Source organism: Ochlerotatus camptorhynchus, unplaced genomic scaffold, assembly GCF_037179485.1.
Source record: "Ochlerotatus camptorhynchus isolate MF236.1 unplaced genomic scaffold, CSIRO-AGI_Acam_v1.1 ptg000114l, whole genome shotgun sequence".
In the NCBI taxonomy this organism is placed as follows: Eukaryota; Metazoa; Arthropoda; class Insecta; order Diptera; family Culicidae; genus Ochlerotatus; species Ochlerotatus camptorhynchus.
Genome location: NW_027040604.1, coordinates 1,155,411 through 1,170,860, shown reverse-complemented (window position 1 = coordinate 1,170,860; position 15,450 = coordinate 1,155,411). Strand labels below are relative to the sequence as shown.

The following is a 15,450-nucleotide window of genomic DNA, read 5'->3' as shown; positions in this document are numbered from 1 at the left end:
GACCACCAGGAAGCCTGGAAGCGGTGGCAATCGAAGAAGGTGGCGGTGAAATATAAGCGGAATCCTAACCTCTCCATCCAGGACGTCGCTGGCAAGTTCAATGTCTCCCATACTACTCATACTACTGTGCAGTGGGCTAAGAAATGAGCCGGGTTGTCGACGTTTAAGAAGGTGAAGGTGGCGAACCGAGATTACAAACAAAACACGTCGGCAAAGCAACGGTCCCAAAAGCTGTATACGAATCTGCACACAAAGTCTGACTGTGTCGTCATGAACGACGAAATTTAAGGAACAGCTTCCGAGACAGGAGTTTTATACCGCATCAGGAAAATGGAAACCATCAAACTTTCGAAGTTCCCGAAAAAATATCTCATCTGGCAGGCCATATGCACGTGTGGTCTAAAAAGCGGCATTTTCATTACTACGGGAACCATCAATCAAGAGATCTACGTCCAGGAGTGCCTGCAAAAGTGGCTGCTACCATTCCTAAAGCAACATAATAAACCTGTGCTGTTCTGTCCGGACTTGGCGAGCTGCCACTATGGGAAAAAGGCAATCGAGTGGTACGATGCGAACAACGTGGTTGTGGTACCCAAAGACCACAACGCTCCCAACAGCCCAGAACTCCACCCTATCGAACGGTATTGATTGGGCCTTGGTCAAACGGAATCTCACAAAAACTAATAAATCCATGGGAAACGAGCAGCAGATTAAATCTAACTGGCCTTCGGCGGCGAATAAGGTCGATGAGATCACTGTGCAAAATTTAATGGAAGGGGTTAAGCAGAAGGCACGCCAGTTCGGATTTGGCAAACCAAAAGAATAAACGAATATTTTTTCCTTTAAATATATGAATTGAACTACCAAAAAAAAAATAAGAAGATTGTTGTGATATGAATTTTGACTGCAAGAAACGATTTTTTTTGTCGACTAATTTTTGCGCGTTCCAGTCTTTAGATAGAGGAAATGGCTCTAATGTTGGCCTATGGATCTAAGATTGCGCCCATCGCTAAAAATCTGCTATTTATCAATTTTATCTAGAACAACGCGTCATTTGGATGGTACTAATGGATATTTTTGGTCGCTTTTGAAAATAGTATGATTTATTTGTCTCTCTATAAAAATTCCCACAGTTACTACTTTTCAGTATGAACATCAAAATATGTTTAATTTTGGCTGCTATTTGAATAAGTATTCCGAATTTATCAGTATACTTTGTGATTCGTGGGCCCAAAATTAGATTTAAGCTTACTTAACTCGAATTGACAGCACTGGTTAACATTAATTTAAATTACTTCAATACGAACGATACCTAGCCCATCAACGTCATAATGTCAATATCATCGAAATTCATTCCATCTCAAATGGCAATTTGCGATCACCGTTGGTTCATATTTTGCCAAAATCAAGCTCACTCTCAAAACCACATGGTCGTCATGGCATATTGCCATAATGTTATTACACATGCCAGAGTTAATAACAATTATTCCGAACGACAAGTGAGCGAGCTGCTAGCTTGCTTCGATGCGTTATTGCACCAAACACCATTATTGCCAAATAATGGCACGCTCAAGCTGATGAGCGCGATGATGGTGATGATATTCGTGGTAGGACTGCCATTCCACCAGAGCATCCCATAGGTAGGTAGTCGGTTGTCCCGGCGCAATTTTACATGAATAGCCTCACGTTGCGCCCACATGCAAAACGGAAGCGACATTGAAAAGAAAAAAAAAGAGAGCTGAAGCACTGTGTTAGTGCACTCGCTAAACGGGTTATCAACCGCGACGACGACGACGACGACGACAACACTGACGCTGACGGCAACGCGAAAACCAGTGCCTGCTACCATCATCATTGCGGAAAACAGTACTGTAGACAGGCTCCAGGTGTGGGGGGGGGGGGTGGTCTCTTTATGACACTTTTGACGGGACACACAATCCACATTCACGCCTGAAGTGGCGGCGTGTGAGCAAACAGAAACAAGAGAAGAGAAAAAAAATGCACAGAAGTGGAGAAAATCACCAGCGGATAGATAGCACTTGAGATTGGCCGTTATATTGCTCTCCGGTGCGAAAGTTGGACGGTGGTCCTTTGTGGGGAGGTGAGAGGACGGGTTGAATGCGGGATTTTAACGAGCTGCATTTCAGCCTGGCATCGGTGGTGTGGTGTAACATTGTGCTCGAAATGGCCATGAGGGAGGGTTGCGCTGCACTAGCTTCATTACGAGATTTACGACTTGCTAGATTACCGAACTTGTTCCGGCTGTTGATGGAAGTTTTTTTCTTAATACTTTGTGGCGTGATTGAAGGGGTGATTTGAAGGGTTTGTAAAAGTTTGAAGTTGGAATGTTTTTCATTAGGAAAAAAAATCTTCAACGGACATCGGGTTTCGACTGTTTATCTATTCTCAAAACCTAATTTAAGTTAACTATTCAATATGAAAAATTCATTTTCTTCTCCTCTCCACAGAATCCCTAGCGCTACGGCTCACGACGGTCCGCATCCCGACGTACAAATTCCGCGGCGAATCAGCCTTGCTCGAATGTCAGTACGAACTGAACGGTCAGCAGTCCCACAGTAGCCACACTCACAATACCAACAACAACATCAACCACTACCAACAGCAGCACCCCCACCAGCAGCGAGGTCGAACGCGAAATGACTCCTCCGGGGGCTCGCGCTATGGCAGTGCCCACCACGATGACTACTACAACGATTCGGAGGGCGAAGAACGTCTCTACTCCATCAAGTGGTACAAAGACAACGAAGAGTTCTACCGGTATGTCCCGTCGGCGGCTCAACCCATCAAAAGCTACAAAATCGACGGCATTCGGGTCGATCCGAACCATTCGGATGGCACGAAAGTCCTGCTGAAACAGCTCACGCTAAAATCGTCCGGCGTGTACCGGTGTGAGATTTCTGCAGAGGCGCCCAACTTCGATTCGGTCCAGGGTGATGGACAAATGGATGTGATACGTAAGTTTGAATGTGAAATTTTCCCCCTAGACCTTCAATTCCTACAGTGTTGAAAGTTTCGCACAGATGTCCCCAAGGATGGTCCCCACATCAACGGAAGCGAGAGGAGGTCCTACCACATAGGCGAAACGATGGAGCTAAACTGCACCTCGGGACGGTCCTATCCGGCTTCGACGCTGCAGTGGTACCTGAACGATAAGGTCGTGACGGACCCCAGCAGCATCGTCCAGTATCCACGGTTGGTCAATCAGCACGGGATGGTGACGAGTTTCCTCGGGCTGAGCATGGTCGTCCACCATCAGCACTACATCGATGGGTTCATGAGGATAAAGTGCGTCGCAAGTCTGTCGCCAGTGCTGTGGCGCAACGGGCAGGAGAGCATTATGCAGTGGGAAAAGCCCTCGATCGATAACCGGGTTGCGATGTTGTTGGGTAAGTTTTTGGCTAATTATTTGCAAAGCTTTAAACACAATAATTAACGATTGGTGAATTCTTGTGGAAATACGAGGAACTGCGGGCTCTGAAATGCTTTTTTTCTAATTTTCATAATGAAGAGTTGAATAATTCATTTAGATTATTCCAGCTCAAGTGATTAGGACACCGGATGTAATTTCTAAAAATCACTCAAATTCAGGGATGTAGTTTAGAGCAATTAGTTTAGAGCAAAACCGTAAAAGGGGTATTCGCAGAATATCAAAACGAAACGAAAACGGTGACATAGGCCACAACTTTCTAGAACTTTGTATATATGAATGATTTTATACATGTGCTTCATTTATGAATTTTGTCAAACATCAACTTAATACTTTCATTTTGGGTAAACACATATTTACACCATATGTGAACCCATAAACTAAATGCGTGACCATGTATTTATTTGACAAATGATATTCATTAACTTTCTATTATAAATAATCAATAATAGAAATTTGCAAAAACAGTCACTCTAGGGCCACTGAGCCACTTATATTACCTCACACTGACGAGCAAGTAATTTGGCTCTAAAATTATTTGCTGGGATTAAAACCACGATTTTCTACTCAGTTAGTAAAACCGACCATTAACTTAATCCTCTCAACAGCAGGTAGAATTATCTTTCTCGGAATGGTCACAGTATCAAAACGCATCGTTTATTTTAATACACAAACTCACAATCACTACAATTTATTTGGCTTATCAAATTAAACTACACGATTATACAAAGGAACACGAATCTTCTGCGGTTACCGCGAATGTATGAATAAATGACCAGTGTTCTGTCCGATGACCTGTTCGTGACTAAAAACAGACAGACAGACAGACAGACAGACAGACAGACAGACAGACAGACAGACAGACAGACAGACAGACAGACAGACAGACAGACAGACAGACAGACAGACAGACAGACAGACAGACAGACAGACAGACAGACAGACAGACAGACAGACAGACAGACAGACAGACAGACAGACAGACAGACAGACAGACAGACAGACAGACAGACAGACAGACAGACAGACAGACAGACAGACAGACAGACAGACAGACAGACAGACAGACAGACAGACAGACAGACAGACAGACAGACAGACAGACAGACAGACAGACAGACAGACAGACAGACAGACAGACAGACAGACAGACAGACAGACAGACAGACAGACAGACAGACAGACAGACAGACAGACAGACAGACAGACAGACAGACAGACAGACAGACAGACAGACAGACAGACAGACAGACAGACAGACAGACAGACAGACAGACAGACAGACAGACAGACAGACAGACAGACAGACAGACAGACAGACAGACAGACAGACAGACAGACAGACAGAAGATAGAAGATAGAAGATAGAAGATAGAAGATAGAAGATAGAAGATAGAAGATAGAAGATAGAAGATAGAAGATAGAAGATAGAAGATAGAAGATAGAAGATAGAAGATAGAAGATAGAAGATAGAAGATAGAAGATAGAAGATAGAAGATAGAAGATAGAAGATAGAAGATAGAAGATAGAAGATAGAAGATAGAAGATAGAAGATAGAAGATAGAAGATAGAAGATAGAAGATAGAAGATAGAAGATAGAAGATAGAAGATAGAAGATAGAAGATAGAAGATAGAAGATAGAAGATAGAAGATAGAAGATAGAAGATAGAAGATAGAAGATAGAAGATAGAAGATAGAAGATAGAAGATAGAAGATAGAAGATAGAAGATAGAAGATAGAAGATAGAAGATAGAAGATAGAAGATAGAAGATAGAAGATAGAAGATAGAAGATAGAAGATAGAAGATAGAAGATAGAAGATAGAAGATAGAAGATAGAAGATAGAAGATAGAAGATAGAAGATAGAAGATAGAAGATAGAAGATAGAAGATAGAAGATAGAAGATAGAAGATAGAAGATAGAAGATAGAAGATAGAAGATAGAAGATAGAAGATAGAAGATAGAAGATAGAAGATAGAAGATAGAAGATAGAAGATAGAAGATAGAAGATAGAAGATAGAAGATAGAAGATAGAAGATAGAAGATAGAAGATAGAAGATAGAAGATAGAAGATAGAAGATAGAAGATAGAAGATAGAAGATAGAAGATAGAAGATAGAAGATAGAAGATAGAAGATAGAAGATAGAAGATAGAAGATAGAAGATAGAAGATAGAAGATAGAAGATAGAAGATAGAAGATAGAAGATAGAAGATAGAAGATAGAAGATAGAAGATAGAAGATAGAAGATAGAAGATAGAAGATAGAAGATAGAAGATAGAAGATAGAAGATAGAAGATAGAAGATAGAAGATAGAAGATAGAAGATAGATAGATAGATTAGTCGTTGGGAGCATCTAGTCTAAAAATGTTAGGGATGGTCCATTAGACTGATGCAAAATTTGACTTTTTGACTTTTTCGCTCCACAGTGCTTAAATGGTTTCAAATCGGGTCCTGATTAGCCTCTCAAAGTTACAACTCATTTGGTTAGAAACAGACTTCGCACAAGCCATTTGATGTTTACATGTAAATTACTATGGGAAATCTAAACTTTTTGTTCATTGCCTTCTAGTCTTTTTCCGTATTGAGCTGCGAAACAGTTTGATAGCCATTCTTATAGAAAATTTTCTCAGTTACAACTTTGCTGAAGATTGTTTGTATGTAAAACGAGACAGGAAAAAGTTATTAATTATTTAAGAGATTGGTAAACTTATGATATGATTAAGCAGCTGCTCTGTAGGCAACACTGTATTTTGCAGTGTGACATAGTAGCCATGATTTTTGTGTCCTATTCATCGCCCCAGAAACACCAATGTTGCCTGCTGATCAGTTGATTGAGCATGATCATAAGACATCAGCGCATTTAACAATTGATAACTTTCGATCCTTGGATTTAATCAAAAAATGGTCTTGAGCAAAGTTGTAGCTGGGAAAATTTCCTACAAGTACAGTTGAAAGTTTTTGAAGCAAACCGATATGGTGAATTATTAGATAGACATGAACAAAAATCTTGGTTTTACCATAGTAATTCCCATACAAACTTCAAATGGTTTGTGCCATCTCAGTTTCTCACCAAATGGGTTCAAATTTTGAGAGGTTAGTCAGGATCAGATTTGGAACCGTTTAAGTATTGTGGAGCAAAAATTTCAAATTTTGCATCACTCTAATGGTCCATCTTCCTTTAGTGGTTCGGACATTAGCACTAACTCTTGTTCTAGCCCCATACTTGGCATACACAGTTTTGGTCACGAGCTGCTCATTTGCTAATAACTTTACACAGATTTGACGAAACAAAGTTATTTTTAAAGCAGTAGATAGAATAGAGTTTAAGCTTGTTATAGATACATAAAACAAAGTAGATTTTAATTCTAGTAATAAACTGTATTTGTTTTTGCGTTGTAAAAATGAAGTGAGAAATGCTCGCTGCACATCTCGGACTTTAAGAGTAAAAATTCATTGTTGTTGATACAAATGTTAAGATTTATCTATTTTTTGCATATCCATAGTGAGCTTTGATCCTAATCTATGAATTACTTTAAAGAAAAACAAATTTCAGCAACTGAGTAAAAAGATATTGACACATGAGCAGTTGGTGTGTACAACTGTGCATGCCAAGCATGCCTAGCCCTATATGGCCTATGGTTACAGCGCCATTTCTCGCTTTCTAAAAAGAGGTGAAGGAAATGGAAAAAAGGGAAAAGAAGCTAGTTTTGTGGGCATCCTTAAGAGGAATTTTTATTTTCCTAAAAATACCGGGAAAAAACATAAAAATCCAAGAAAATCAGTTCCGTCCTCAGATACCTGAGAAAATTTACATGCAAAAACATGTTTTCCGTCGCATCATTAAGAAATAAGACACTCAGTAAAACCGAAAAGTCGATGTTTCGTGTTTTTTTTTAGTCCTGCTTTAAGCCATGATGACTAGAAAACTTTTTTGCACATGAATCCTCCTTAAAAGTTCAGAAAAAATGTGATATCTTTAGATTTCTGTTATCTTTCTACAATACCTTTGCAAAAATCAATACGTAATTATCTTTTTCGGAGCCGTGAACTCCCCCTTAACTGGATAACTGTGTGTGTGAGTTTGTGTCTTCACGCCAGCTGATCAGAGTTCAACAGTGGAAATAAGGAAAAATTCAAGTCTGCATTATCGATCGATTGTCATTAACACCAACAATGTCTAGAACTCAACACACAACTTGTTGCCATATATAAATTGAAATTGTTCGCAAAATAATATAAAATATGAAATGATCTCACCGATCTTTCAAAATTGACATGATCCAAATCGCAGAGTTTTCGTTTTGTAAGCAGCAGAAACAGAAGAGCAGCAACTCCTTCTTTTTAAGCTCGGAAACATAAATACACCGGAACTGCTGCTGGTTTCCGAATCTTCAGCATTCAGCTGCTCCGAAATATCAGAGGTAACCAAAATCGTAAAAGTACCACTACACTTCACAGCCCGTAAATTTTACTCTTGAACCGCGCACTAGAAAATACAAATCTCACGACGGAACCGAAAATAACGGAAAACCCGAATCACAGCTCACACGACTGGAATTCCGTTAAAAATACTTATGGAAACAGTCTTCAATTTTTATACTCACGCACTTTCTAGAAAAATCTTATCAAGCGCCTTCAACCTAAAATCGAAAAGAAACGAGACGAAAAATATGACAACTGACAAATTTTCGCGCCCGTTTAGAAGCAGGGCATACTTCGATCACCTTCCCAAGAAGAGATGAATTGTTCCCAAGAAGAGATGAATTGTATATACCTAAACCGGCTCGATTCCTTATCCCCATCATTGGATGGTATATAATGTATGGTCTAGACTGTAGACAATAGCCCAAACGTAAACAAATCTGCCCGGCGGATGCACGGACAGGCTATTGTACTGCTCAGCTGTAATAGATGAAGGCCAGGGTTGTAGTTGACTGGGTTTCTGGATTCCGAACACTCTCACCCACCCTGAAATTGTTGCATTTTCTGAAAGAAAAGAAAGAAGTTTCCTCTACGAAGGGAAAGGATGAGATCAGGATTGGGGGGTGTTCGTCGGTTGAGCATCATAATTGATCAACTGATGAGTGCCTTCTGTCCAGGCGAGGAAGCAGACAGATCCTTTCTACTGGTCGCATGAGGAACCCATCTTTCGTTTTTAACGTTACAACTCTTACGACTCCGTCTTCACCTGGATGGGTCTCCGTAATTCGCCCCATTTTCCACCGTGTTGCGGGTAAGTTCTTGTCTCAAACTACCACCAATCTGCCGACCTCGAATGATTTCGCAGGACCCAAGCGTTTAGTGCGTCCTTGGAGTTGGCACAAATACACCTTACGCCATCTGTTCCAAAATCCTTGGAACTTCTGCTGCAGTTGTTGATAGCGGTTAAGTCGGTTTGTAGGTACATTCAACCAATCAGGTCCAGGTAGATCGTGGAGTGATGAACCTATCAAGAAATGACTCTTTCGTTAATAACTCGGCTCCATGTTCAGCTGTTCTTATCATCCACTACGCTTAATAATACTTTCTTTAAGCAGACTATGTTGACAAAATAGCCCTAAATAAGAATGCAGTCAAGTTATTAACGAAAATCGAAAGTCGATGAAGAGAATCGATCAATGTAGATTGGTATATTTGAAAAGTGACAAGAGAATTCAGTCCGTACATTTTCAACGATCATTTCAAATCCTACAATCCATAATGCCTTTCCTTCCGGTGCCAATAAACTGACATTTTGAACACACATAAACAATCGAAAGGATCAAAATCACATTATAACTCAATTCTTCCCTCGAAGTCTTTGCAAACAATGTTAAACCAAAACTATCCGTTCATCCACCGGCATCATAGCCGTCGTCGTTGACATGTTGGCAGTAAATTGATTTTCTAAAACTAATCTTTCTCTCACATCCTTGGTTTCTCCTTTCTGACACAGTGAAAAGCAGCTCCTCCCGATGGTTGGTCAGCATGACGTTGCTACTTTGTTCCACCCTGTTTGCCAGGACCACCACCATCAGTTCCTTCCGGTTGCAGCCGTAGCTACTGGTACCACTTCTCCCACCACTGGGGCTGCTGTCACCAACTTAAATGGCATCATCACCATCAACCATCGCCGTTGTCCCGAAGGGCCGGTCCTGCTTGGCCAGTGTCGAGTGGATGGAAGTGAAGTTTTTTGAAATTAAAGTAAAACTTACGGAAACTTCGAGACTCGCCTGGCCACTCCGATTGCGTTTCACTTCACCGACGACAGACCGGGAAAGATGATCATGAGGATGGCAACTGGAGAAGAAGAAGAAAACTATATCAAAAGTAGTGAGCTAAGTTGAGCGAGAATCGAGAAAAGGACACACTTGAGAAAAGTATAAATATTATATTTACGATCTATAGGAGGACAAGAGAGCCATGGTAGCGCAACGTGATTTACTTGATAGCGTTTATGGCCAGGTGCGGGGTGCCGGTGGGGTGGAGAAGGCCGAAGGACCCGAAGAACGAAAGAAAATAGCTTTTTCTAAGTTTAGTTTTCCTATTAAGTTTTTGTTTCGTATTAATTCCTGTACAGAGAGTAAGGTGTGCGGAAGGAGAGCTAAAGAATATCACGAGCACTGTACATAGTGAGGCAAAGGAAACCCGTAATATGGTACCACATAGTAAATAGGCAAAGAGTTGAGCAAGATCAACAGAGTGATTGTAAATTTAATAATTTTGTACATAAAAGTTAGCTGGGAATAATTACTAGAATAAAATTTCCGCTTGAACCCATAAATAAGATCGGTTGAAGAAAAGGGAAAAGTTTTCTTGCCGGGAAAGCAGTCCGAAAAATCCCCGTCCCCATTGGTCCGGAATATATTTGAATGTTGCCCCTTTTGCTTTCATCTACATGCTGAGACAACGAATGTTATTCAATCAACATAAGGAGCACGTTGTAGGAAACGAGCCAGCTTGCTTAGGCGGCCTACACATAATTAATCATATTGTCGAGCAGTTTTGGGATGACCTTCTAACAGTGATTTTAAGAGAACGACGCAATAAACTCTAGATGAGAAGCTGAGAATAAATAAGACCCGATTTTCTCAATTTTTTTTTTCCTTGATTTATTTTCCGTCGATTTTGTGCTGAGCACCAATGCTACCGACGCCAGGGAGGCAGCTGCCACACCTGGACCCTACCTATCGACCCATCAATTCATGAACCGGGGACCAACGGCTTTACTTCCCATCCGAAGGAAGGTGTGATCAGAGATGTTATGCCTCAGAATATCCCAGCGGCGCCGACTGGGATTGAACCCAGGCCTGTTAGGGTGAGAGGTAATCACGCTTACCACTACAACACCGGCGCCGCTATGATTTTCTCAATGTTCTAGAAGAAACATTATCAAAATATTATTCCACGGCACTGCTCGAATGATGTGATCTATTGGTGAGCTTGAATGGAATAAATCAACCGAAAAAAAAGGAAAACGGTTCACTAGATGTTTGCAGTGTTTATTACAAGTTATTTTTGATTTGAATGAAAATTATCATCATGAGTTTCCAAAGTACCTCGAATATACATAGTCTTTCCGTTTTTAAGTTGCGTTACAATCCACTGATCTTTTCGGTTTGGCAATTAAAACTTTGTTTATTTCCCGTGTCTCATTTGAAAAGTGGAGAACAACCAGTTTTTCGCATCTGAATCGGAGTCAGCGCTACACACGCCATCGTGACCGTTAGCACCACCCAACAGTGCAATTGTTCGTTTAGTTCAGAGTTTGTTTATCGTTTCGGAAGCTACGACGGAAATCGAAAGCAGAAATGGAGAAAAATACAATGCGGCACCTGCTAATTAACCACTTTGTCAAGCAGTTTTGGCGTGACTTTCTACCAGCGATTTCACAAACCTGGACCAAATAATTTATATTTTTTATGAAACGCACAAATGTTGGCTACTTTTCTCAAGGTTCTAGAAGAAAAAATCTCAAAATAATGTTTTATTTCAAAGTTCGAGTGGTAGTAAACGCCATTTTAAGTGCTCGAATAAAATGGTTAATTGGATATCAATGATATGGAGCCAGTGTTTTGTGGTTTCTGTAAAGCTTTCTTCCACATTAGCCAGCATCAATACATTGTGGTATCAATCTGTGCGCTTGCAAACTCAGACGAAGAAGTATCCGCGCCTATGTAGCTGATCTGGACTCTTCCAAATCGTCAAACATCAACAGCCTTGCTTCACAATAGCAGCAATTATCCGGCATGGTTAAGGTATTGAGCAAGAAAGTTGACAACATTTCATCTGCACCGACACAAAACAATTGTCCTGCTGCCTCGCTTATGTTCACCGTATCAAATGAGAACAGGACTCCAGTTTGTTAACTCCAAATGGAAAAGTGCTGTGATCCCAACGAATGTCTACTACAGCGTCAGTTGTTTGCCAAGCATTTTACATCGATGAAGCTGATTTTGTTGAGCTTGGACTATATGCTGTAAATCCAGAAATGGTCTCATTGTCTGCAAATAAGCTGAAACGTTCGTATGTCCCTGGCCCTGAAGGTGTACCTGCAGTTATAATATGTCGTTGTGTTGCCGCTTTAGCGCAACCGTTTTGTGATATCTTCAATCGCTCACTTCAGCAAGCAAAATTCCCTCGCATTTGGATGCAATCGTTTATGACACCCATTTTCAAACGTGGCGATCGTCACAATGTTGTTAACTATCGGGGAATCCCGAATCTCTCAGCTGGCTCGAAATTGTAAGAGATTATAGCGGGTTGAGTTATGCTCGATGCCACAAAAAGCTACATCTCCACTGATCAACACGGATTCATGCCCGGACGATCGGCTACCACCAACTTGTTGAAGTTTACGTCGAATTGCACAACGAGTATGGAGGAAAAAGCGCAAGTCGATGTAATTTATACCGACCTGAAGGCGGCGTTCGATAAAATTGACATACTGCTACACAAGTTTTCTCATCTTGGAGTTTCTATGCAATTGATTTTTGTTTGGAATCCTACCTTACAGAGCGTGTACTTATAGTGAAGATTGAGGGATGTGTATCTTCGCCGTTTTCAAACAAGTCTGGAGATCCAAAAGGTAGCAATCTCAGACCGTTGCTGCTTTGGTTCTGTGCTAAGGATTCAAACTGATCTATGCAGATGATTTAAAGCTATACATTGTGGTGTATTGTTGGCTTCCGCAAAACTCGCTTAATTTGTTTGCCAATTGGTGCCACATTGTTTGACTATGATATCGACGGCGATACTCTTACTAGAGTTACCAGTCCTGAGTAGGAACGAAATCTCGATACCTTAAATTGGTATGGATGAGCCTGACATAAGAGGTAAATTACCAAAAAATAATACCAAAAAAATGTTCCCACAATACCATTCCAATACCAAATTATGATAGTGCAATACCAAAACAATACCACTCAGGTATCCAAATATCAATTTTTGTTATTAGGAAAGTATTTTGCATGTAATTTTTTTGATATTATTCTTTGGTATTTTACCTCTTATGTCATGCTGATTAATACCAAATTTGGGATTTTTCGGACCCACAATGTTGGAAAATGCGTCCGTCGTTTGACATCCTCACCATGTCACGTGGTGCCTAAGGATCGAACGGGTACAGAAACGGTTAATTCGTCTGGCACTGAGCAATTTGCCGCCGTATCCTGATAGATGCTGACTGTTGGGTTTAGACACACTGGAACGGCGACGGAAAGTACAGCAATCGTTGCTCGTTGCTAAGCTGTTGAATGGTGAAACTGATGCCCCCGATCTGCTTGCAATGTTGAACTTTCGTGTGCCGAGCAAATCTCTTCGGAATACAACGTTATTGCAAGCAAGTTTTCACCGAACCATGTTTGAGAACAACGAACCAATCTCAGGGTGTGTTCATGCGTTTACGGCTGTCAAAGAGTTTTTCGAGTTCAATAATCCAACTGGACGTTTTGCAAATCTGATTAGGTCTGTGTTAAATTAACTTTAATTTTATTCATGAAGACTAAATTTTTTTTTTATATATTTACTTTATTTGTACAGGCTCAATCGAATAAACTTTACAGAGCCGAGTTATCCTTTGCGTTATACATTATTACTGTCTTAAATTTAAAGTTAAAGGAACTGGACCGAGTACTCGCGGTTGTCTCGAGGTTAGTGGAGATTTACAATTTTTTGGATGGGAAAAGGGAAGAAGGAGGTTTGAAATGTGGTTTACGATACAACTATTTAATTAATCCTAAAGCATGAAATTATTTCTATTCATCTTGAAAACAAACATTGAAAAAAAACCCACACGTACAAAATACAAACTAAACACAAGGTTAATCAAACTAACAATCTAAGGTTAATATCCTTAAAGTAAACATATATGAGTTTCATGAACTCCAGATCGCGTCTAGCCAAAATATCCCGAACTGGAACATTAGGTTGTCTACCTCGAGCCCGAAGGGAATCATAAAAATGTGATCTGACTCCACGATACACCGCACAAGACCAAAGGATGTGATCAGCGTCCTGGTAACCTTGTCCACATTCACAGAGATTGCTGTCTCCCAACCCCACACGGAACAAGTGAGCGTTTAGACAATAGTGATTGGACATGAGACGAGACATCACGCGTATGAAGTCTCGACTCAAGTCCAACCCTTTGAACCATGCAAACTTCGACACCTTAGGGATAATTGAATGTAGCCATCGTCCCAAGCTCCCTTCACTCCATTGATGTTGCCAGCTAACGAGCGACTGCTGACGATAAATAGAGAAAAATTCACTATAGGCGATCTGTCGATCATAAATGTCGCCTTCCATAGCGCCCACCTTCGCAAGTGAATCCGCCTTCTCATTGCCCAAAATTGAGCAATGCGAAGGGACCCACGCGAAGGTGATGATGAAAGAGCGCACGGATAAAGTACTAAGCAGTTCTCGTATTTTCAAGAGAAAATACGAGAAGTGCTTTACCGGCCTAATGGAACGGATAGCCTCGACAGAACTGAGACTATCCGTAAAAATAAAGTAGTGGTCTGGAAGAAGTGAAGCAATAGTTTCCAAAGTGTAGTGAATTGCTGCCAGTTCAGCCACATACACAGAACAAGGAGCTTCAAGTTTTCGAGAGGCGCTATGAAATTCATTAAATACACCAAAACCAGCGGACTCCTCTATTAGAGATCCATCTGTGAAAAACGTTCTTGCAGAATCAACATGGCCAAACTTTGCAGCGTATAATGACGGAGCAATCATAGGACGATGATGCTCTGGAATTCCGCGGATTTCCTGCGTCATAGATAAATCAAAATTCACTGAATTGCCGAAATCGGAGAAGATTACACGATTGGGAATATTTCTTGAAGGGCTGACATCCTGTGTTAAATATAGGTAGTACAAAGTCATAAAACATGTTTGAGGATTTAGCTCCAGAAGCTTCTCAAAATTTTCGATCACCAGTGGGTTCATTACTTCGCAACGGGTGAGGAGCCTCAGAGATAACTCTGAAAAATGAAGACTAAATTGTCAGATGCATTATTTTAAATACAAATTCGATTACCAATTCATCTACTCATAAAAATATGACCAAATAGCTCTAACAAATAATAACAAAGCCTTATGGTCACCGAAGAATCGGTTCCTGATACCCCGAATTATGGTCAAATTTGTTATATAAGGTGCAAATATTTTAAGGAGTGATTGAAGATCATATTTGATGAAAAAAAATTGCCTACGCATATCAGGCAGAACATTTGATAACGGCACAAAAGCATTTGTAAACAAACTTTCTAAGGCTCTCTACACGCGAACCAAAGTACGCCTACACAAACCAATACCACTTTCGGAAAGGTGATGCCCCTATCCGATGATATTTTTGGTTTGCGTGGTCATACTTTGGTTCGATTGTAAAGGGCATTAGAAAGTTTGTTTACAAATGCTTTTGTGCCGTTATCAAATGTTATGCCTGATATGATCTCAAAGATTACTGAGCTATCGAATTTTTTTCTGCTTTGGTCTATGCTTGCCATAAATTGGCTCTA

General features: G+C 40.5%; 1 protein-coding gene across 4 annotated transcripts in view; it reads left to right on the top strand.

Annotated features, from left to right (window-relative positions):
* Window positions 1–10,214, top strand: part of LOC135699746 (uncharacterized) — a 56,090-nt gene extending 45,876 nt beyond the window's left edge. For all 4 annotated transcript variants that reach the window (XM_065220063.1, XM_065220059.1, XM_065220060.1 and 1 more), the window contains exons 3-5: window positions 2,469–2,975; window positions 3,042–3,407; window positions 9,384–10,214. In XM_065220063.1, coding sequence (XP_065076135.1) covers window positions 2,469–2,975; window positions 3,042–3,407; window positions 9,384–9,487 — 977 coding nt within the window. In that variant the 3' untranslated portion in view covers window positions 9,488–10,214. The remainder of the gene's footprint in view (window positions 1–2,468; window positions 2,976–3,041; window positions 3,408–9,383) is intronic.
* The last annotated feature ends 5,236 nt before the right edge of the window (window positions 10,215–15,450 follow it).